At 37.2% G+C, this 23693-nt stretch overlaps 2 protein-coding genes across 5 annotated transcripts; both read right to left on the bottom strand.

Moving 5' to 3' along the window:
- LOC109850316 (clp protease adapter protein ClpF, chloroplastic) lies at nucleotides 299-11618 on the bottom strand. Of its 2 annotated transcripts, none has more exons than XM_020420300.1 (9): nucleotides 11123-11617; nucleotides 10947-11041; nucleotides 5990-6068; nucleotides 5759-5852; nucleotides 4142-4254; nucleotides 1593-1638; nucleotides 852-892; nucleotides 602-758; nucleotides 299-465 (listed from the first exon to the last, which is right to left on the bottom strand). In XM_020420300.1, exons 1-8 carry the CDS (start codon nucleotides 11495-11497, stop codon nucleotides 603-605), a joined length of 999 nt encoding a protein of 332 aa, XP_020275889.1. In that variant the 5' UTR covers nucleotides 11498-11617; the 3' UTR covers nucleotides 299-465; nucleotide 602. The 2 variants fall into 2 exon arrangements, with proteins under 2 accessions (XP_020275889.1, XP_020275890.1); XM_020420301.1 differs by having other exon boundaries at nucleotides 333-525; nucleotides 11123-11618.
- LOC109849095 (glutamate 5-kinase) lies at nucleotides 13425-22360 on the bottom strand. 3 transcript variants are annotated; one of them, XM_020418884.1, is made up of 12 exons: nucleotides 22101-22360; nucleotides 21798-22031; nucleotides 20239-20336; nucleotides 18316-18358; nucleotides 16370-16431; nucleotides 16083-16139; nucleotides 15160-15195; nucleotides 14929-15025; nucleotides 14482-14544; nucleotides 14263-14325; nucleotides 13877-13980; nucleotides 13425-13799 (listed from the first exon to the last, which is right to left on the bottom strand). In XM_020418884.1, the coding sequence occupies exons 1-12, from the start codon at nucleotides 22201-22203 to the stop codon at nucleotides 13704-13706; spliced, it is 1056 nt and encodes a 351-aa protein (XP_020274473.1). In that variant the 5' UTR covers nucleotides 22204-22360; the 3' UTR covers nucleotides 13425-13703. The 3 variants fall into 3 exon arrangements, with proteins under 3 accessions (XP_020274473.1, XP_020274474.1, XP_020274475.1); XM_020418885.1 differs by having other exon boundaries at nucleotides 14482-14548; nucleotides 14929-15006; nucleotides 22101-22359; XM_020418886.1 differs by lacking the exon at nucleotides 14929-15025 and having other exon boundaries at nucleotides 14482-14548; nucleotides 22101-22359.

The raw sequence follows: 23693 nt of genomic DNA, 5'->3' as shown, positions 1-23693 counted from the left end.
CACATGAGCCCCCTGCTAGTCACATTGACTGTGGGGTTCACGTGTCATAGCGACCCATGCTATATGTATATGTATACGTATGGAATAATATGTACGAGCTGACAGCTCATTTTGCTGCTCTATAACACATAAACCCCCTACTAGTCACATCGGTTGTGGGGCTCACGTGTCATAGAGCTGGCAACTCATTTTACAAATGGCCTAACAAGCACTATACCAGTTTCATGATATATATATATATATATATATATATAATATATATATATTTATGCAGATCTAGAAAAATTCACTTTTTATTTTTAACTTTACATCTAACTGTTAACTACAAAATATTGGTTTCCAAAAAATTAAATTAAATTGTTAACTCACTTTTAGCAAAGTCAGAAACTGATAAAACATATACAATTAGTATATACAATAGGTTAACTTCGTCCTTCTGTTCGTTTCTGATTGTGGTGAAGGGTCCTGGAGAGGAGAAAAGGAAATGAGTCACAGAGGCATATTTTGGATTTGATTCTTGAAAAGCTGTGAAATTGAGACAAACGATCAACATACGATTGATGAATGTATTTTAGCAAGAAAGATGAAATTAAAAGTGTACCTTAAATATTCTTTCCATCATCTTCATCATTCATGTCCATAGGAACTTCATGACGAGGCCTGTTGTATTTCTCGCGAAGTTGCTTAATTGGGATAAAGTCCCCAGCAGAGTCCTCCCCATAAAAGAGGAAAGAAACATAAGGGTGATCAAATCTATCCTGCATCACAAATATTGAAGCATTCTGCTGTCAGAAAATTGATATTGTGTTACAGGCAGTCAGGCACAGTTTGTGTTAAGGCATTTTACGCACCATGTCTGGTTGGTCATTGACTATAAGATTCTCCTCTGCCACTAAAAGGAAAATGCAACATCAGAAATTAGTAATAATGGCCATTTTAAAAGTGCTAGAAAATCAAATCAACAAAAATAAAAGCTACTGGTTAGCATCAGGTATCGGTCAGGTTTCTCTGTGAAATTGAGAATAATTGTATTGTTATGGATTTTTCAAGTGCTAGTGGTAAGGTGCACCACAAATCAAAAACTTACAGATCATATTACGATGCATTATGTTTAGCTCATCTCCAACCATACGCTATAATATTACTCCTAGTACAGGAAAGTCTTGTATTTCCGTTTTTGCAACTTATGCATCGCGTTACCAAAATGAGTTGAAGTAAAATATGAGGTTGTCACTTAAATGTTTACTTACTTTTGTCACATAGTAGGAAGCAGACTTCAGGGAATACTGAACAATGATGAAGGTGAACCCCCCACCCCCACAAAAAAAAAACCCCAACCACACACACACACACACACACACACAAACAAAACAAAAAGAAGCAAAAAAAAAAAAAGTTTCATGATCATTGGTATTCCATGAAATTACAATTCATAACATCAACCCCAAGTTGTGAACGTACTTTTTTTTTGGGAAGGAAAAAGGAAACTATGTTCACAACTTGGGGCTTGATTTTATCAAGGCAAACATCCAAGTATCCCAAGTTGTTAACATTTGGCACCAATAAACAAAGGTTCAGTGCTGTAATTTTACCATAAGCAACAAGCAAATTTGGGTCTGCATGTACATCAACCAGGACCTGCAATTACACATCATTTTAGCGTATTAAGCCCATATTAGCTGTGTCAAAAAAAGCTATAAACATACATTAGTAAATTCCTACACACAAAATATCAAAAAATAATGACAATTGATTAATGAGCTTCTAGTTGAGCCGTAGGTCTATTACTTTCATACAAGAAAGAAAGTCATCCAATATTTAAAAGCTTTCATTATGTGGAAGATAGTTTTCTAGTTCAGTATTGTGTTTTTTCATTTTTCTGAAAAACATGCTGCAGGTCAACATATTCAAATACAAGCAGTTGTCCAAATTTAGTTTAGTTATATATGGTATAGATGGTGATTCTTTTCATATTGCCCTTCGCTTTCTAAATGATTTCTATTGAAAATCATGGCAATAAAGTAGGTAAGTGACATTAGATCAAGTTGAACTAAAATATGGAGAATCCAACATACACGGTCTACTCATAAAAGTGAAAACATTCTGAAATAGAACACTGCAAGGGGATGCCGACATACAGCTTGACAATAAAACCTAGAAAAACACAATATCGAGATGTGATCCAACATAAGTAATAAGCAACGGTGTGGCAAGTAGAAAACGACTAGATCTTGTGAATTCTCATTACTAAAATACAATTTATGATCATCATTTTTCTGGAAGTCATTTTAAGGATCTTATGCATCATATAAGAAACATTTCTTGCTACTTCAAATTTAGTATAGCAGCTATACTCAGGTTATTTCTTCATAAATAGTAGTTATACTCTGCTTTAGTACAACTAAAGGAATATACTATATTGGGAGGCTACACATTATGTTACATGCCACATAAAAGCACATAAAGCACAGAAGAATACTCCTAACCACTGTTTTAAAAAGCCTCTGCCTAGTCCACCTAGGCGTCTGTCTAGACCTAGGCGGTATCTAGGCAGCCTAACTAGCACCTAGCGCCTAGACAATACCTAGGCTTTAGGAGTGTTTAAGGAAGCATTGTCTGCTTACGTAGAATGCACTCTTTAGGCATTGATCATGATTTTTTGTGTTGCAGACTCCACATTCTCCAATCTTTTTCAAACTCTTTTAACCGTTAAACATGAACACCACCACTACGTCCTCCGACCTTTAACAAAACCTCTTCAACCACCACTTAAATGAAGAAAGAAATTTGCCTAGACACCAATCTGGCACCTAAGATTTCTATAACATTAACATTTATTATCAATTATTGTAATTAAAAAATAAAAAAACCTCCTAGGCTTTAGGCGACGGGTTCCAACCCTCCTAGCACTTTCTATAACCTTGTTAGTTATTATCTTGGCTATTTAGCATTTAAATACGCATGGTTTATTATGGATCTAAGATTGTCTTTTTTTGGCAAATTTATATGAATTAACACATGTTTTTATCAATTATTATAATTAAATAATTTTAAAAATAGCCAAACGCCTAGGCGTACACCTAGGCATCTAGGCACTGGCTCAAACGCCTAGTCCGACTGACCTTCTGTAACATTGCTCCTAACTCTAAAAAAACAAAGAGAATTGACACATCCACTTGTGTCAGTCCACTTCTGCCAGTCACTTGTTTTAACATGTTTTACCACCTATTTTCACTTGAATGCTATTGAATCGACAAGTGAAATATGCTATGTTACGGAAAATAATACTATGCTTCAAACATTTTACTTTTTAACGTGATTCAAGATCACATATTCATCCAGATTGGGTAAACAAAGCTACTGCAAAGAAAGAAAGTAACTCATGAGGAGAATCAAATCCACGACCTCATACTGCGTAATACATGATCATTTGATACATCTGTAAATCTCAAAAAGGGACAAATATAACCATTTTTCTACAGATATTCGGGGATCATCATGTTTTATGCCTCATGTCCATGTCAGAATATAGCAATTGCATCCATGCCCACATTATTATGAAGAGATTAATGGGTATCCTTGTCATAGGAGGAGATTTCCCTTCTTGTCGCCTATGTGGCACAATCCCCACCATCCTCATAAAGTAGGCACAAATCCCCACCAACTCACACTCCACCATCCTCATAAAGTAGGCACAAATCCCCACCAACTCACACTCTCTCTCCTACTTTATGAGGATGGTGGGGATTGTGCCACATAGGCGTCAATGAGGAAATCCCCTCCTATGACAAGGATACCCATTAATCTCTATTATGAATTACAAGCTTTCAATCAATTAAATTTTATTACACTGTGTTTGGTAGCACAAAGATAAAGGTAAAGATGAACAAAGAGAAAGATCAAGTTCTCTCTTTAATATATGATATGCCAACGGAAAAGAAAATTCATGATAAGAAAATATCGTTCCTTTCTTTTTCCTTCTGCACACTATTGCACATTGTTTGGGATTTAATTGTTTTGATAGTTGTACTTAGAAAAAAAAAGAAAAGAAAATACTTCAAGTTAAACATAAAAATATCATTCAAGTTAAAGGACATATATCTCTTAGCTTATAGTTGTATTGTGGTAAGTATCATCTAACCTGATAAAATGGCTGAATGGGCCCTTGAAGCAACTTATCAATCTGTGCACGCTCCATCCACGAACTTGATTCACAGCACACAGGATCCATGCCACAAATTACTGCTCGATATCCTACAATTGAAGGCAAACATTTGAATTGAGAAAAAGAAATTTCCAAACATTTCAAGCGGAAGCAAAAACAACACTAAAATAACAAAGAATACATGATCAATCTTTAAAGTTAAAAAGGATTAACCTCCGTTCACTGTTCAATCAAACCAAAAACAGAGAATCATTACCATGATCTGGTACAAATATAAAGCGTCTGAGATCACTTTAAAAATTCATGACAAGCATAGAGATATTTTGCAGCACTATTCAAAAGGATAGAGGCCTTGTCAGTTGTCACACAGATCTCAATGCATAGTAGTTGTGCACATGACCATAGTCACAAGTTTTATGTTTTGAATAATATCACAACACCTTTATGCACTGGTGATCTTTAGTAACAGTATGTAGCAGAAGAATTTCTGAGTCTGACATAATTATTTACATGAAATAAAATTTGCTGACATGATAGCGACCAATTTGGATTTTACATGGGAGTATCAAAATAGATTCAAAGGATTTTTCCATCAAAACTCTATACATGTTGTAAAATAAATGCTCTTATTGACAAACAAAAGGTGAAATCTTGCAAGGTACCGAAGAAATAAAGTTTGTTTTCAGATATTCATCTCATCCATGACACAATTGCTAAATGAAGGTGTGGAACAAATATATCTTCTATCAGCTTTTTGGTCTGACAACTAAAGTTGAACAAATAGAAATGTCTAGAGAGGATAGTAATATCACCCTCCTCAAATCAGGTTACAAAAACTAATAACCAATTATTATATAAGGCCAAAAACAAATAACTAACGTAAGTGAAAACAAAACAGATTTCCTCAGGTTTTCTAGAGAAACACGAACTACTAATAGCTCTAATTAATCCACTTTTTTTTGGTTAAAATCAATTTTGTCTGATATCTAAAATGCTTTTGTTAGAAAAAAACAAATGTATAGCGTAAATATTAAACATTAACCAATAACAAGTACTATAATAATGATAATACAAAGCATATCTAATTTACTCTCTCCCCCTAATTTCACTAACTAATTTGTATTCTTTGACATAGATCTATATTTTTCTGTGTAAAGAACTTCTGAAAATTGCCACTGACTGAAATTTCTGGCAAGAATAGGAGGATCTTGTTCATCGCTGGTCATGGAAAACTTTTGGGAAGAAGAATTTTCCTTCCAATGGACGCACTTGATGGTTTTTTTTAACTCCCTTCATGCTTATGTGGCTTTAAAAAAAATCTCACGGGTCGCACAGGAGGTTAGTTTCAATTTTTGGTAGACTGCCATTTACAAAGTCAAGGAAAGAGGTCATCTAGTGCCATGGACTAATGGACTACATTTTTTGAGTGTGAAAAACCCGGGGGTACAAAGGAAATAGTTCAACAAAGTATATATTTTTCACGAAGAGGTGAGAGATGCTTGCTCTGTACTTTGAACTTCCAAAAAAGAGGAATGAAACTTGGTAAAACTGTGCACAAGAGAACCAGAAAATGAATAATGTACAAAACCTCACCAAATTTCTTATGCCTTACTTTCTGTCCTAACCGAAATGCATATTGTACATTTTCATAGGCAAGAGCTTTTGCTGATGCTGCCAAAGATTCAGCCTGTAGAAAAATAACTACAAATTAGATCAAGAAAAACTGTTAGCATCCTCCAGTATAGTAATGACAAAAATCAAGTCATAGAATTAATTGCACCAATTTTATTGGAGGTCAAAAGCTAATGGAAGTGTTCTTCATACCTCTAGTTTAGAGATTTGATCACGTAAATCAGCTGCCAAAGCATAGTTCTCTTTATCAATTGCTTTCTGCAAGTCTGCCCTGCAAGAGAAGAACCATGTATAAATAAGCTAGTTGAGGAATATGTACAAGCAATGACTTCAGCGTTGTCCTAACCTTCCAAGAAGTATCTAAACATGAAATAAGAATGAAGATTTCTTTGAAACTCGTAGTGTCAACCAATACATATAAACAATTATCTGTGTCATATCAGGTCTTAAGCATGCGGTGATCCAACTGAAATCAACCAATACTTCTAGTGTTGGCTAAAAATGGTAAATGATTAATACAGCTTGCTAGAGGCTATTCAGTGGCAGAGCCAGGATTTGTGCGTATGTTCTTCCTTTTTCTTTTTCTTTTTTTTTCTTTTTTTTTTTTTTTTTGGGGGGGGGGGGGGGTAGAAGAAGCGGGGGAGGGGGTTGCTTGCATGACTTGCTTCTTGTTGATGGAGTGCAATGATCCTTTGTACCCTAAATACCTTAAGGATGATAATTAAGTAAATGATGAAAATCCTAACATATTCGACTAAAACGCAAACCCACAACGCCTAATAAATAAGTTCACATGAGATGTTCATATTTGACTTCAAACTCTAGAAAATATAAACTGAGAAGAAGAAACAAGAAAGGAAAAAAAGAAAGCTTTTGTGTTTATTGGGGATGGGCCAATATTAAATTAACTAATTTGTTAGTTGCGCCGCTTAGTCATTTTCATTCATAGACCTATAACTAAGTCACTTAGTCATTCTCATCCACAAACCCACACCTATTTTTTTTTTTACATTATACACTAGCGCACAACTAAATATATATTGTTTGTATAATACTTTTAGTTAAATGGCTTTTTTCAATATTAATCCATAAATGTTTTACATTTTGAACAGGTCCCTCAAATCATTGAGATAGATATTAGGTAAGTTACGTTTACGTTGAAATGAGTCCCTCCAATCAAGAGTAGACATGACAATTAGAGGGATTAACTTGAGATTACTTATGAATTAAAGATTTAAGGGACTAATATCGAATAAGCTGTGTTAATAGTTAATAGTAGCCAGAGACGCCATGACCCCCCCCCAAGCTCTACTATTTAGGGCTAATACTAAAGCAATAACAGAAGAGGATCTAAGGTAGTAACTACCAAGTTGAATTTAAGCTGCTGAAACTATTAAAACTCTAGATATCACTTATTAGTAACAACTAAAACATGTCGTCTTGCAGGGCTCTTGTAGATGCGGCTTGGCTCAATGCTTTTCCGCATGCTTACGTCAAAGTTGGAACTCCGGAGCTTAGCGATCATTGTAAACTAATTATCAAATGCTACCATGCAAGGGAAATGATGCCTCCTTGATCTCGCTTCTTCAACTTCTGGGCTCTTCATCCAGATTTTGAAGAGATTATCAAGAGGAGCTGGCTGGTGAGTGTAGGCGTATAAAACTGCCTATAGGTCCCTGAACACAGCTCGGCACGGTGATTCAACAAACCAACGAACCATCGAGTGACGTATCTAAACACGAGCGTCAGTCTACAACACCGAAGCCAAGTGACACGCAACGAAGCGGATTAACGAGGCGACAAGGCTAACGAACCGCACGCAAACAATGGAATACATCCACTCGCATGCGGAATCAAACCAACGGTTCGGGGAGTCAACGAGTCATTCAACCATAGAACGGATTCGAACTCAAACATCAAGGCAGATTTACTGCCAAATCAGGATCCGGACACCAAATCAGAGTCCAGATCAACAATAAAACTTGGATAAACCGCGAAACCATAAAACCGGACAACGGACAACACGGCACAACACCTGGAGGACTCGGCCAAAATCGAGCCACCTCTAGGTGGCTCGGTGGCCGAGCCACCCCCGGGTGGCTCGGCCAAAGAGCCACCCATGGGTGGCCGGCCACCTGTGCCAAGGCACAGTTTTGAGTGCCTATAAATAGGCTAGGCATAGCTCATTTTGAGAGGAGGAAATTTTTGGAGGCGAAGCTCTGCTGAATTGAGATCTGAACTTTGGAGCTTTGGAACTTTGAAGACTTGGACATATCAGATCTGATTCTTGGCGATCATCCACGCCAAATAAGGCAGGAGTTCGAGAGAGATCAGATCTGAGATCTACACGGTTATCCTCCGGATCAAAACTTGGTTTTTGATTTCGAGAAGAGTCTCGATTTCGCTTGGTCGATTTCGATTACTAGGGCGATTATTTCCTTGGTGAATTAATCCCCCCCGGCTATTATTTCTTTCGCGAAATAATACCTGTCATATCGTGTAGATCCGACCGGATCTAGATCGCGCGGTGGTTCACGGATTAACCCCGACGCAGGCGAAGAACCCACAAAAGCGAGAGACCGCAAAACAGGATCTCGCGATTCGTTCGAAAAAGGAAAGTTGTAATCTTCTTATTTTTTTCTTTGATTTCGTTGTAACCGGATCTTATAAAAAGACCGGATCTTTTGTAATCGATAAACAATTACTAAAGAGTGTACAATGACGTCAATAAAAGCTACAATTTTTCCCGCGAACAGTGAGCGTCAATGGTAACCTAATGTATCGACTACTCCATAAAATGTGTAGTGTTCGACTCGCTTTATCACCTTGGGCTCGACGAGTTTTTGGAAGAAATTCTAATTGTGTGGCATCATGTCGCAGCAATCTTAATTCCCTTCAAGAAGCAATTCTAACATATAGAGGCTCAACCTCGGTTCAAGCAGAAATTAATGTAAGATAACAACTGAGAGAGGCACTTCATATTGAGGAGGCACCTATGCGGCAACAATCTAAAATCTAATGGCTTCGTTTGGGAGATGCAAATACCACATTTTTTCATGCTTCTCTAATTAGAAGATGTGCTCGGAACTCTATTACTTCTCTAGAGATTAATGGGGAAGCTCATGAGGATCAACATCTTATTCTCCAAGAATTTGTGCTCAGATTCAACAATTTGTTTAACTCTCAATTTCAAAGATCTTTGCTTTCTAGTGGCCTTATAGACGAAGTATTGTGTGATAATGATGCTCGAATGTTAGATGCACATGTCACATTCGAAGAACTTGAGTTTGTTGTTAAGCACATGAACAGAGACTGAGCTCCCGGTTTGGATGGTTTCAACGTGGGCTTTTACCCATCCAATATCTTAGTTTACAGAAAAAACTTCATATTTTTTGGAGGTAACTACCGACAATGTAGATGGATTCTTCGACACTTGAATGTAGAGAAGGGTAAGCTTCTCATCTGGTATCTTAGTTTACCATTACTCTCGTCGAGATTGAGCATTCATGCGTGTGCACCATTGTTGGATTCTTTGTCGAGTAGGTTAGCCTCTTGGAAACATAACCTCTTATCACTTGTTGGAAGAGCTGAGCTTGTTCGGTTGGTTCTATCATCTATTCACCTCTATTGGACCTCCACATTTCGATTGCCGAAAACCGTTATTTAGGGAGATTGATTCTATCTTGCGAGGTTTTTTTCGGCAAGGCAATAAGGGCAAGGGTACGTCCTTAGTCAAGTGGGATACTTGTTGTCTTCCAAAATCAGATAGTGGCTTAGGTTTTCGTGCTCCGAGTGACTGCAACAAGTCGGGTCTTGTCCGATTGCTATGGGATTTTGTCTCTAATCGTAGCGCACTTTGGGTTAAATGGGTGAAACATAAGTATGCTTTTGGGAGCTCTAGTTGGACTGTGGGGGTTCGATAATCAAGCTCCTGTGCTTGGAAAAGTATTCTTGGTGCTCGTGACTGGTGTTTGCATCTGATTGGTTATAGTCACTCACTACTTGGGATGGGGATGAAAGAGCAATTTGGTTACCCTACCTTGATCTCGTTTTATTTTCAAATCTGCATGAGATTCCATTCACTTGCTGGCGGTTATTGTACCTTGCACTCGCTTTGTTTGGTTTTTTGGTCATATCCCACGATATGCATCTTGCCTTTGGAAGGTATTCTCCTCATGTCTTCTCACTCAGGATTTTCTTCATCGTCGTGACATGTTTATTACACCCCAGTGTTGCTTATGCTACAATGCTTATGAGACTCAAGCTCACTTATTCTTGGAATGGTCTTTTGTGAGGAATGATTGGGTATTGAATCTTAAGGATTTTATTATGAGAAGAATCTCATTTCAATCACTTTTTGATGAAATAACGAGTATTGATGATGTAGCAAAGATTAGAGGGAAGAACGTTAGGAGGAGATCTCTTTTGCTTCGTGCTTCTGTTTGTTATCATGTATGGATGGAAAGAACTTGTCGCATGTTCACTTCTTATGTTGTGAAATCACCGGCTCAAATCACTCATGCAATTACTGCTACGTCGGGACATCTTCAAGATGAATAGCATGTTTCTTTGGTGCTTGTATTGCTCGCGGTCAACCGGGGATTGCACATTTTTTCTAGCATTCATTTTGTTGATGGCGTGCTTCTTGGGGGCTGTATGGAAAGTTAATAACTTAGTTTTTGGACTTGCTCAGAATTATTGTAGTTTTTGTCTACTCTGGGCCCTTATTTTAGGGTGTCATGCATTATACATATTATTTTCCTTTTTAATGTAAGGGAGCTTTGCTCTGCACTTTTCCCGGCAAAAAAAGTTAACTGAAACCATGACCAATACCAAGATTTCAAACCTTCATTTGAGACGTGTAAGAAACGGCTTACAATTGTCTCAGCATCGTCCAATTAACAAAATCAAGGACGAACACTGAGAACGACATAAACGTGTCTAGAAAGTTGACACCGTTACGGCTTCATATCGAAGTATTCATGCTGCGTAGCTAAACTTCGAATAAATTCTAGCGCACGAAATACTCGGTAGCAGCACTTCACTCAGCATCAAATAAATTCCTAGACTACCCTTGTGTTACACAAGCTTTAACTACATAATCAATTAGGTAGGTTCTACCTATATGCCCCATGGCAAAAGCACTCACCGCAGGCGCAAAAGAGTAATCGCCTTATCTTGAGCCTCGCTCTTCGACGACGACCCCCTTTTCTCTTCCCGCTGCTTAACTATTTGCGTCTCGACCTACGACGACAAGAATTAGCTCCGTCATCGCAAAAAGAAACATAAACCCACCCCCCAAAACCAGCAAACGAATTTACCCACCTCAGTGAGCTTGCTCCTCAGCTGCTTAGCCGCATCGTACTGCTCCATATTGAGAGCGCACTGGACTCGGGTCGCCAAATCCAACTGAAAGAAGAACATCAAGACGTCCTCGTTGGCAGCCTCGCTCCGTTCCAAGCCCGCCTCCGTCTCGTTCCCGCCGCCTCCGCCGCCGCCACTGAACAGCCATGAAGCGCTCATGGTGCTCGACCGCCTCCGCCATTTCTTCGAGTGAGATCTCGAGAAACAACGGCGATGGAGGGATGATGATCCCTTGATGAAAGAGTTTGGGGAGGTTTTGGTTGGAAAATTCGGATGGTTTCTGGGTGAAGTAAAGATCGGAGAGGTGCTTGAGTTTGTTACTGAAAGAGACTGCATCGTTTTGAGTGATGAGCTAAAAAGATGAGATTTTGAGAGGGGGTATTAGTTAAACCCTAGAGAGGATTTGATTTCGGGGGAGGAGGAGGGGGGTGGGACCCGCAGAGCTCACGACTGCCGATTGTTTACGAAGCGATTTTGTTGCCGGGAACTTGAGTTATTGAATGACGGGTTTGCCCTTGAGCGCTAGATGGGCCGGGATTAACAGAGTGGGCCAGCTGTGTCGTCGATGCGGTTGATCTTGGGGGAATGTTTGGCATTTTCCCACCGTCCTCGTCAGTAGGGCTTAAGCTGTTAAAGGAGTCAAAATGTTATTTGGGTAAGCTCGGGCTAACTCTAGATTTGATTTTTTTTTTAGTTCAAATTTGGTCATTTATCCAGGATAGGAATTGATCCACCCTCTAATTGGTTAAGGGGCAAGTAGCCAAACACATTCATTGTGTGCTGCATCTAGGGGGTGTTTGGCTGTTCGAAAGTAAATTGAAAATAAGTAACTTGTTTTTTTTTCTTGAAAATGATTTTCACATCCATGTTAGTATGCAAGGTAAATGCGGCGTTTGATTGAAAAACAAAATCATTTCCTTTCTTCTTGTTATCGGTAAAGTCAAGAGTTAGTCTGACAGCTCAATCGGATATCTCCACCTGCTATATTTGCAAAGATTGTGGATGTAAGACACCACCACCCGATTGCAATCACAAACGGCAATTACGGTATTATCATGCCGAGGGTACGCAGCTTCATAGTTGACTTGGGTGAGAGTATAGAAAATTATGCATGCAAGATTAATATTGTCCCCGCATGATTCAAAAATATAGTACTAAGAGTCTAGGAGTTGATGCAATCATTTTTATTTACTTTTATTTTATTATAGTTTACTTTTATTTTATTTTAACTTGTACTGAAAGTTTTGTGATGCACAAATAAGGACAAATTTTCAAAACCGTCCCATTTGCGATTTTATTCCCAAAAAACAATCCATTTCCTCTTTATTTGTAAAAACCGTCCTGGTTTCAGCCTCAGCGCTGAAACCAGGTCGGTTTTTACAAAAAAAAAGTTCCGAAACTTCACGGGAGTTCAACTCCCGTGAAGTTTAACAGCTTAATTAAATAGCTGCTAAACTTCACGGGAGTTGAACTCCCGTGAAGTTTCTTAGTTAAAAAAAAATTGAGCTGTGGAACTTCACGAGAGTTGAACTCCCGTGAAAAGTTTAGCAGCTTAATTAAATGATTGCTAAACTTCACGGGAGTTCAACTCCCGTGAAGTTTCGAAACTTTTTTTGTAAAAAACGACCTGGTTTCAGCCCTAAGGCAGAAACCAGGTTGGTNAAAAGGGTGTGTTTTGAAATTTTATCCGCACAAATAACTCAAAGCGGTTTTGGATCTCTTTGCAAAATTGTTAATGGGATGGTCACTAATTTTTGGTTGAGCTTGTTGGTTATATTAGCTCAATGGTTTTGGATCTCTTTCCAAAACGTCACTGGCAGGGTCGCTAATTTTGGTGGGATGTAATGGCTCAATTTTTGGCAAACGATGCTTTAGTTGATTAGCAAAGTCAATAAATATACTACTCTTTCCATAAAAAAGTGGGGGAAAAAAAGGAGAGGGTAGTTACATCGTGAAACATTAGATGTAATTATATACATGCATAGCATTTGTGTCCATATTTTGAAACATCCTAATTTTAGAGGATAGATTTCTTATATTCATGTAATCACATATTGATGTTTGTCAATTAATTAATTAATAAAAACTATCAATTGGGTGAATATTGATGTGCAACCCATGCCAAGTTATTGCTTCTCAATTTTTTTCAGGAAAGAGTCACAATGCAACCACACAACAGAGGTCACGTACAATATTTAGCATGAATATATGACACCAAATCCAAGCAGTCAACAATACACGCAACCCATCATTCCAACATCAATTTTGCTAAAAAGATCAATTACATTCCCAACAACGGCAGAATTATCCAATTAATCAATCCATTAGAACCACCTTAAAAGTCCAAAACAAAAAGGTATCCTCATCACATATTTGAAATGATATCAACCAAATGTGAGCAGCTCACTAAACTTACTGTATATTAGCGTTTCGGTACATCATTTACTTTTAGAGCAAAAAAATGTCCTCATTACATGTTTGAAACGATATCAACCAAATGTCAGCAGCTCATTAAACTTGCATATATTAGCTTCTTGATACATCATTTTCTTTTAGAGCGGATGACGGTTCCAAGCCAATCATCTGGAATATCATGAACCTCCCCTCTCAAAGCTCTTCGGCAGTGATCTGTACCAGCCTGCATATTTGATCCTTCATGACTTAGAATCATCAAGCATTTTGTTTTCCTCTCTACTTTTGCAAACAAGATCATACCTTTGTGATATAAACATCGACGCCAAGTTTAGCAATCACAGCAGCTTCTAGTATTTTGGTCTCCATCCCTCCAGTTGTGTCATGGGCAGCAACTGTAATCTCAACTGCCAGCAGGACATACCAATTTTAGGATATAAAAATAGACAGAATCAAGAGAAGGAGGGTGACAGGATTCTAGGCAACCTTAATGAAGCCTTGTAAATTTGAGACATAATATATTTCATGTGAAAGCAAATATGCTAGGTTACCGGGTTGAGTTGGTTAAGGTTTGAAATTAAAATTGCTTTAATGCACAAAGCATTTACTTAAAAGTAGGGGACTGAAACAAACAAACGTATTATTTAAATGAATTTTTTCATTGATACCATGGGCAATCATGAACACACCTTTTCCTTTCATATGATCTGGTGTGGGCTTAACAATTGACCAGTCTCCGTCTTCTCCTACAGCTGTCATATTCACAAGCCAGTTTATGTGGCATCTCTTTCCATCAAATTTCAAAAAGGAAAAAAAGGACATCTATAGGATATTGTAGAGGAAAGATTAGTTTGTTAATATGGAAGGATATTGCAAACATAACAAAATTCTTTGATATGAATACTCACCAATCTCTCTGAGGAGTATGGCTTTTGGATCAGTTGGTGGCCGATCATATACCCCTAGGACATCTGTCTAATAGATTAAGATATAGGGAAGACAACATAGATTTGAGTACAAACTTTTCAAGGAATAGACGCAATGCATGTTTTATTTTGGCGGTACATAATTCAACTAAAACATTACATAGTATAAACAAATATCTTTAAACCTAGCAAATAAATTTCACTTAGGAACTGCCAAACATCCAAATAAACAGAAACCGAAATGCAAACTGAAGTAATCTTTGAATTGAGTTGAAATTTCAAATTTTAAATCATAGAACAGATACATGTGCAAGCACAAGAAACAACATAAATTGCAGTTAGTTAGCAACTAAAGTATCAATGCGCTTATTTTCTGATCCAGAACACTGTAGCTATTGCCATTAATAGCTGCGTATGTGGAAAGGATACAAGGAATACAACATATTCTGGCATTAGTAGCTGAGCAAGATGACGTATGATTACATCCCCACTTAGGATAGTGCAGTCCTGGTAAAGTTAATTGCCTCTAACAGTCAAAACCAAGTAAAGAAACACAAACGCATTAAACACCAGACAAGTCATAGCATTAACCAGCATATTCATCCGCATATAGGGGGGGGAAAGAACAAAGTGATCGCTCATGTAAGCTGAAGAACTAACCAGTGTGTGATCAATGACTGCATCTCCGTGCAAAACCTAAAAAGAAGGGTTATCATATAAGTCACTGGAGCTAAGTAGCAGCAACAAATAGCAACAAAGAACACAAGCCATCCTATGATGCCAATCCCGTATTAAATTTCAAGGTCAAAACGAAAACCACAAATAGCAGATACATGTAGAGTGAAGTGGAAACAGTAAAAATGCAGTAACAAAAAAAGAAGAAAAGAAAAAGAGAGAAACTCCAATGCCTGCTATAATACATTAAATCCCTAGGATAGCCCTGACATATAAGAAAGGCATCTTTGTGACTCTGAACATCAAAAACCATGAATAGATGCCATTTACGATTCTCCAGAAAAAATGTCAGAATAATAAGCAATTTGTTCGTGAACTTGCAGTACATTGTCAGCAACAATAATTTTATATCGTTTGACTTTTTGAATCAGTTATTTATTTAGTTTGTCATCATAAAACTTATCGTACTTGTTTAAAGTACTTGAACTGGTGTAAAGATGAAACCAAAGGTGGAAACAGATGTACCGGTTGCTTGCGTCAGAAATAAGTCATCTTTTTTTTTATTGTTAGCTTGTTCCTTAGTTAGCAAGATGAACTAAATGGTTAAATGTAAATAAGAATGGTGAATATCAAAATAAACAAGCCTGCCAACAAACTTATCTTTTAACCAGGGTAATCTCTCATGATGTACCTTGCTACTACTTTATCATTACAAGAAAAGTAGTATTCATCGCTCATCACTAAAAGTCGATGCCATTTACTTGAGAATGCATGCCCAAGATAATTTGATGCCACACAAAGAGTTGTTATGCCATACTTAGGCACTGTATTTAATAAGGGAGAAAAAGCAAACAGCTATATTCGCAACAAATTCTACAGCTCAGAAGTTAGGCCAATTTTCAACTTACAGGGACAAAACCAGCTTGGAGAGCCTCTACAATCTGAGAAGCATCAGCAGAAGCAATCTGTAAACAGGTGCCAGTATGAGCTGGTAGTGATTGTGCACTCATTTCACATCGCAAGTTTAAAGATAGAAAATGAAATGGCCATGCTACTGAAGCCTTTGTATGAAAGTGGAACTTATTTCTAGCAGGATCCCTGATATATTAGAATTAACAGTTCCCACAAAGGGATGTTTAAAATATAAGACAAATGGGATGCAATTTAATAAAAAGACATCACAAGTGCTCCTGACATTTCTTTCACGGGTTGACCATCCACAAGCAAATGGTGACATCCCAACAGCCGGTATCCCCTCTGCAAGAGAACTAATAAAATTTATCAGGCAACATTCCCTAATTTTTTTTGTACTTTAGACTAACCATCAGAAGCCATCAGATTTTAGCCAGGATTTGCTATTATTTGTCTAATTGCGGGTAGACTAATAGTAGTAAAGGGATTTGGAATCCTGATAAGATCGCAGAATGACACTTGATACAGCAGAACTTAACTACTTAATTCATTCAGACCCTTAGCCATTCAATTCTTTCAATAGATGAGAAAGAAAGGAAAATGTGTCATAAGCGTATATATGTATGGATATTTTATTTTGTACAGATATACATCATGTCGAGATATAGAAGCAAAATAGAAAATTAGATGAATACAGAAACACTGCCAATCAAGAAAGCTCACTTTTCATCTGTAGACTCAGTAGCATTCTGTTCAGTATATATGTGCAATGACATGCCCAAAATGATGACCTATCCTTTTATGAGTTGACTGAAGGTCTTTTCCATGGACAAAGGCAATATATTTGTCCAAGAGGAATAAAGATCGCCTCATCTATTCTTTCAGACTGTTGGAGATTTATCATGGCTAAATAACACTATAATCCCTTCCCGACTCAAACAGATAAAAGTATTAAACGAATTACAGCGTGGGCCAATAAGGTGATGGTAAAGATCTGAGACCATTTAAAAATATGAAAAAAAGAATAAGCTTTCAGGTTCAAATTAATTTGAGTCTGTATCTAGATGTTATCACCTTTACTTTTACATTTTCCTTTTTAGGAGTCAGGGTGCAACTTTTCCATTTCCTTTACGGACCCAATACAACGAATTACCATCCTTCTTGACCATGCAATAAAGGAGAATTACACTAGTGGAGCGTAGAGTTAAAACCTGCTCTTCAACTTTCCAATCAGTTGTTAACAAGGAATTTCTTTTTCCCCATGTGATAATCCTTGTTGAGTATATCAGCTTTTTGCCACTCAAAGTGATATTCCAAGGAGATAATGTACAACTTTTATATTTTTGCTTCTTCCTTACTTTCTACTTAACTAAGGCCCCTGCCTCTGACCACATGTCAGCAGTCCCTACATAAGGTTCCTGCATTGATATGCTTATCCTGATCTACCTTTGTCAACTTAAATTTCTTAGAACTTTCAGTGCACATCTCAGTCTCATTGTTTTTAGCATTAGATCTTGAAATAGCAGTATCCCTTCATCTAAATCATATTACTGAACCTTAGACCGCAGCAGGCACAAACGGGATCTCATCCAGATACGGATAGTAATCAAAATCTAAAGAAACTTTAAGATTATAATCTTAAGGAGAATAAAGCAAAATGAGCTTGAATGTCTTGGTTTTTGTAAAGGCAAGGGTTCTATCATCCAGTGGTACGTATAAAGCTTTAGATGGGACAAGCAATTAATAAAAGGCATACAGAGTTCGATATCATCATTTCCCACTTTCCGTCATATTATGTGCCATGTAAAAGATAAAATGCTACATGAGCAACAACTGTCATATCACATCATTTTGAAGACATCCTCTAAAGTAATTGTGTTTCAGTATAAGTAAGGCCAGTTTGTTACCTAATTGGTCAATCAACAGGATGATATACCACATTAGTTATCTTACGCTTCATCTTCCAGCTATACCCAAGTATAAACAAGAAGCTACCATGGAATTTAGACCCCTCATTCAGCAGCTTTGGATATAAGCAATTTAATGATAGCCTAGCTGATGTAGCAATTTATTTGCAATCCAGATGGTTTTGGCAAACTAAGCATTGGTAGAGAAACCCAAAAACATTTTTCGACAACAAAATCAAGCAGGATGGCATAATAAATTTCCTCAGGAGTAAAAGTTGTTTTTCATAAAATGAAGACAATTCAAATTTTAAGGAGAACTTGCCTCGTGCTAAAGCTCTCACAATTTCAAGGTTGAGTGATGTCACCTGTAAATATCAGAAAGAAACATAAGCAATAAAGAAAATAAAAGGAAATAGATCCGAAATGTGAAAAAGAAATAATTATTAAAGGTGGAGATCAGATGAAGCTGTAAGCCATCTAGTTAGATGAGCCAATGAAGGTGCGTCAGAAGGGGCAGAAAGAGAAACCTTAAGAAGATTATGCCTTTACATCCCTTTTATAAGCAAGAATCAGTTTGATAATAAACTATATTTAGGAAATTGATATTTCCATGTTGAAGATGAGGCTTAGATCAATGTTATAAAAACGGATACCGCATCATGACTAATCATATGGATTGAATAAGATTAGGTTGTGAAGCGAACTGACAAAGATACACCAAGGTTGATAATGACTCTTATTTTATATAAGCTTTGTAAAAGAGGGAAAACACATTTGAATAACTAAACCACTGTGTTGTTATATGTAAGAATTGGATCATAAGAAGATATGACACTGTTTAATGTATAACAGAATAACTGGAACAAGAATCCAGAACGACACATCCCCTTCCACCCCGCACCCATGACGCCTCTACCTCACTGCCTCTGCGTGTGTGCAAATGTTGAGTGGGTGTATATCTTGTATTTGTGGGTGTTCATCTCTATGTGTGTGTATGTGTTTCGGAGGGTGGTACGTCTATATCGCCTCTTAAACTCAACCTGCTCCCTCCAACCATCGTCCACATAATTCATCACTGATTTTGCTACTACTTCATGCATGGTAAGTCTCAATCCAAAACCCAAATAACTTCTTGTCCATGTATATTTATGGCAGAGATACATTTTAATGGTGTGAATTATCCATTTCAAAACAGAGATTGACACTTAGTACATTGGAGGAGACTATTTCTACTAGATCACCTAACTTTCACAGAATCTCACATGTACATGTTGCGTAGCCACATCGGACTTTATCCCTCCCTTTCTCTCAACCAATTAATTTGTCACAACCAGGATACTTGGTCTTTATACTACATATGCACATATATTTACACAGAATGCACCCATGATATTTTAACTCTTCCCTTCTTCTAGATCACTTAAATTGTTAACAGGATCAGCAAAATGAGGAAAAGGGACTCATGTCTAGGTAGCTTCTTTTTCTTCAGATTAAAATTGCATATTTTGTCTCGGGCTTCATCAATCTCCTTGTTTTCTCTATCCATGTTTTCTCAGCTGGAGTTTGAGTTGAAACAATGCTCAAAAGGTTCTATATGCAGAAATCAATACAAATCATATAGTTGTCTTGATGATCATATATCAGCCTATGGCTCCAATACACTTGCAAAGTTTGCAAAATGCAGGCTGACATATTTACAACATAAATAAGAGCATAAGCATACGGAGAGGACTAAAAGACAAGATAGAACTCTTCGACAAATATAAAAATCTAAAAAGGTAGTGTATGTAACAACAATGGCAGAGCCAGAAACATGATCTTTGATACGTGTCAACAGGTGACAGTTCTCCTGTGGAAGAGTTAATAAACCTCAGTTAAAAAAAACCAACAGCACTTAATTTGTTCTTAAATTTTGTGTCATATTCAGAATGTAACAGCAGGTTCGATCGCAATTACCAATATTCACATGTAGCTCATCTAAAAGGAAGCTCTGTGTTAGATAAAATGCAACATTCTCCACTACAACACTTTACTGCAGCACAACATATGGTTTGAGTAACTTAATTTTTTTTATATAATTTGTATTAGATCTAATATACCTTACTAACAGAAATTTGAAATTTGAAAAATTAATCATAACTAAGAAAAATAGGAAAAAGATAAAACAGAAGGGATAAACAAACAAGAACATAAAGAATTGAAGTCTTATATGCAAGAAAATGAGTGTAGTGACATTGACACTCACAGAAATTCGAGTAGCAACAAAACCAGCCTTGACAAGAGGCAGATGTAATCCTCCTTTATGGACACCGGATCTGCTAGCTTGAAAGTGGCCAAAAGAACCTACAAGTAATAGAAAGCAATCTAGTAAGACTATAATATATAATAAATAATAGAATGATTGAAAAAGTATTGGTAGTACAATACTTCTCCTAAAGGATCAATGCATCCGACTATATACCCACATACGAAACATTTCGCATGCTTAAGTAGAAATTTATATATCTTGATGATGCAAGCCCATCTATTAGCAAGGTTGGCGTCAGCATCTTAAATCAGATTTGCATTCAAATTTCTCTAGGCAAATGTGAATGTCAGGTCAGCTGTGGACAAAGGGGTCAAGTAACCACCACTTATCCTAAGGTAATTATATAAGATAAACCAAAGCTCTAGTCAATACCTATCCATAAATACTCTTCAAAAGTAAACAAAAGGACAATAACCCCCTTCATTTTCTCATGACATGGGGAGTTTTTATAGGTTCTAAAAATATATCAAATATGGAATAATTTGGACAGAAATTAGATGATATGCAAATAACTTTTTAGGAGAGATACCTAAAAGTGAGGACTCACAAAAACAATATAATTCAACAATTTTATCAAAAATTAAACTCTATATATAAAGTTATAATTTGGCTGTATTTCTTCAACTAAAATTCATTAGTACACTCTCCCTCCAAACTCACAGCCGGTATTTAATTATGTTTTTCATGATCACATAGGTTAATCTCGCAGGTCTTGTTTAGATAATGGTTTAAGGGGGTTTGGGTGACAGGATATTGATTTTGAGGAATAGGTGATAGTTTTTTCCTATTTCTTGGTTTGACTGCACAGATTAGATTCATGTGGTTCTGACTCCTTTCTATCTTCCTGTTGTTGTTGATAGAGCTCTGTTTAACCCTGATTTTTTATTAGTCCTATTTAATCTGTATCATGAGATAAGTCTACTCTCATGAATGTCCTCGTGATTACGTTAGTCTGCTTTTTTATTGGCAGGACTGAGAACAGGAAGGTCACAAGTTAACCCCTAATGCCAAATGTAACTGCAGGTTATTGAATCACATGCTCAAATTGACCGTTATTATTATTGTTGATTACGAGTTGAATTGTATTTACTTGCATTTCTGTGAAAACTTATGCATTTGCAACTGATGATTTGCATACATTCAATTAATAGTGTGTACAAACATTTACAAATCATGTATATGTATATATGTATGTGTGTGTGTGTGTGTAGATAAAGTAATACTAGAACACTATATTCACAATAGAACATAAGCTGTTAATGTGTTGCAGGGGTAATAATATAGGAGAACATGAGATTTTAAACTCGCAATGTCCATTTAGCCAAACCACTACTTAGTACAGGATCCCACATACTTCTGACAATTCATAGAATTCAATATATTCACAGTTGAGTATAGTACAATATTCTTCCAATGCTCTATCGCTAATTAGGGTTCTTAGATTTTGGTCTCTAGTCCCAATAAAGATTAAAACTTCAATACGAACTTTAGGTTACCTGCTCCGTGAACCACAATGAAGCTGTTATCCAACCCCAAATCCGAACCCCTCAGCTCATCCACATCCGAAACGATCGGGTCCCCACCTCGCCTGCTCCAATCCATTCCGACCACCTTCGCCGGCGACGAACTCTCCGGAGACACCATTGCCCGTCGCAGCTGCGAGCAGACCGTTCCCAGACTCTCCTCATTTATGCTCTCGAGCTCGTTTTTGTGCGTAATCGCAGCTCCACCTGCAAGTAGATTTGATGTGAGGTAGGAGAGCGAGAGGGGGGAGAAGAAAGGGGGAAGTGAGTAGAGACCTAGCTTTACGATGCAACGGAGCTTTGATTTGGGGGATTTTAGGGTTAGGGTTTCTTCTGAAGTGGAGGTCGTCGAGTTTAGATCCTTCACTGCGTCGGCCATTAGGTACACTTCTTCAGGGCGTGGGGACGGAGAGAGCTTGAAGGGGAGTCTGTGAAGTACTGAACTCTGCTATGAAAAATTGCGTTCGTCTACGCTCCTTTTTGGGTTTTCTTCCAAGATAAAATTGTGTTAAGGCCAAATAAATAAAATAAAGCTCATGTAAGGAACTCTCATGTATTAAGGGGGTGTTTGTTTCACCCAATTTATAGAAAAGGATTGGTATTTGGATCTGACAGTGGCAAAAGTATAATATTTGGATTCTTTATTAATCCTATTCTAGAGTTTGTCTGGGAAAGAATTTATGGATTACAAAATCCATAAAGGTGCAACAGTAAGGGTTTTTTTTATAGAAACCCAAATCGGAGGTTTTCGAGAGGATTTGGGCGAGAATTCTGACATCGTTCTGACACCTCTCGACTTAGAACCCTAGATCTGGATTCGCAACTCCCCATTTCTTCTCCCGCCTCTCCCCAAGCTTCTTCGCGCCTCCTCTCCCGCTGTTCTTTGATATTGTTTTTGGGTTCGGTTTGTGGATTTGTCCTAGATTTTGGCCTCGGCTTCTCCCGCGACCCGTTGTTCTTCGATATTGTTCTTGGCTTCTCTCGTTGTTCTTTGATATTGTTCTTGGGTTCTTGGGTTTGCTGGTTGTTCTGTCCGGTGGGGTTTGTTGGCAACGACATCAATTTCTGAATTATTCCATTCGCAACGGCTTGGCATCTGCAGGTATAAATCATTTTATCCCTTTTAATGTGATTGTTTCATTGTGCTTGCTCTGAGGAAATTAACATTGGTAGTGGAATTATTGATTTTTGTATATGTTTAATTATTGAAACAAGGGTATTGTTCGGTGGGGTTTCATTTGGTATATAGTTGATTATTGATTTTAGTAGAATTATTTGTCGGTGGGGTTTCATTCGCAACTGCTTGGCATCTACATGTCTAATCTCTCATGAAACAAGGGTTTTGGTATATAGTTGATTATTAATTTTCGGTTCTCTGGAATTTTTGTTATTGCAGTCCTTCAAATGACTAAACCATGGAATGAAAACCTTAATTATATTTGTTTGATCAGCGTGCATGCTTAGGGTGCAAAATATGAAATAGTTGTTTCACTACTTGATATAGATTTGTGGATATGTAGATATATGGTTTTACGATTTCAATATTTTTATTAGTTATTTAATTATCTTTAGTTTCCAAACATTATTACTGTTAAGTTGTAAATATATGCTAATTTTACAATGGATTTAGATGGATAACGTAGATGAAAAATAATTAAAGAGGATTTGTGCTAATACAACTGTGTCTGCGGTGGTCACAATAATTACATGTATTCTGAGAATGCATGCTAAGCGCAAGACAATTTCATCTTGTACGAAGGAGGAAAAAATCAAAAAAAAATTATTGCAGAGAAGCTCACTTCAAACGTGTATTGGAAGGCTATAGTGATAGTTGCCGGTCTTACATTAGAATGAGACCGAGTGCCTTTT

The sequence above is a fragment of the Asparagus officinalis genome, chromosome 7 (genome assembly GCF_001876935.1).
Source record: "Asparagus officinalis chromosome 7, Aspof.V1, whole genome shotgun sequence".
Lineage (NCBI taxonomy): Eukaryota > Viridiplantae > Streptophyta > Magnoliopsida > Asparagales > Asparagaceae > Asparagus > Asparagus officinalis.
The sequence above is the reverse complement of the archived record's forward strand: the minus strand, read 5'-3'. Positions and strand labels throughout refer to the sequence as shown.

Excerpts from the sequence above, each read along its gene's own strand:
- LOC109850316 (XM_020420301.1), bottom strand. The coding sequence starts at position 11,497 with ATGCAGTCTCTTTCAGTAACAAACTCAAGCACCTCTCCGATCTTTACT. Across the intron at positions 6,069-10,946 it reads ATTACTCTTTTGCGCCTGCG|GGCAGACTTGCAGAAAGCAA; the intron begins GTGAGTGCTTTT and ends CTTCTCTTGCAG. Across the intron at positions 893-1,592 it reads AAATTTGCTTGTTGCTTATG|TGGCAGAGGAGAATCTTATA; the intron begins GTAAAATTACAG and ends TTTTCCTTTTAG.
- LOC109849095 (XM_020418884.1), bottom strand. The coding sequence starts at position 22,203 with ATGGCCGACGCAGTGAAGGATCTAAACTCGACGACCTCCACTTCAGAA. Across the intron at positions 15,026-15,159 it reads CAGTCATTGATCACACACTG|AGGCAATTAACTTTACCAGG; the intron begins GTTAGTTCTTCA and ends TTTGACTGTTAG. Across the intron at positions 13,800-13,876 it reads TCGATGTTTATATCACAAAG|GCTGGTACAGATCACTGCCG; the intron begins GTATGATCTTGT and ends TCAAATATGCAG.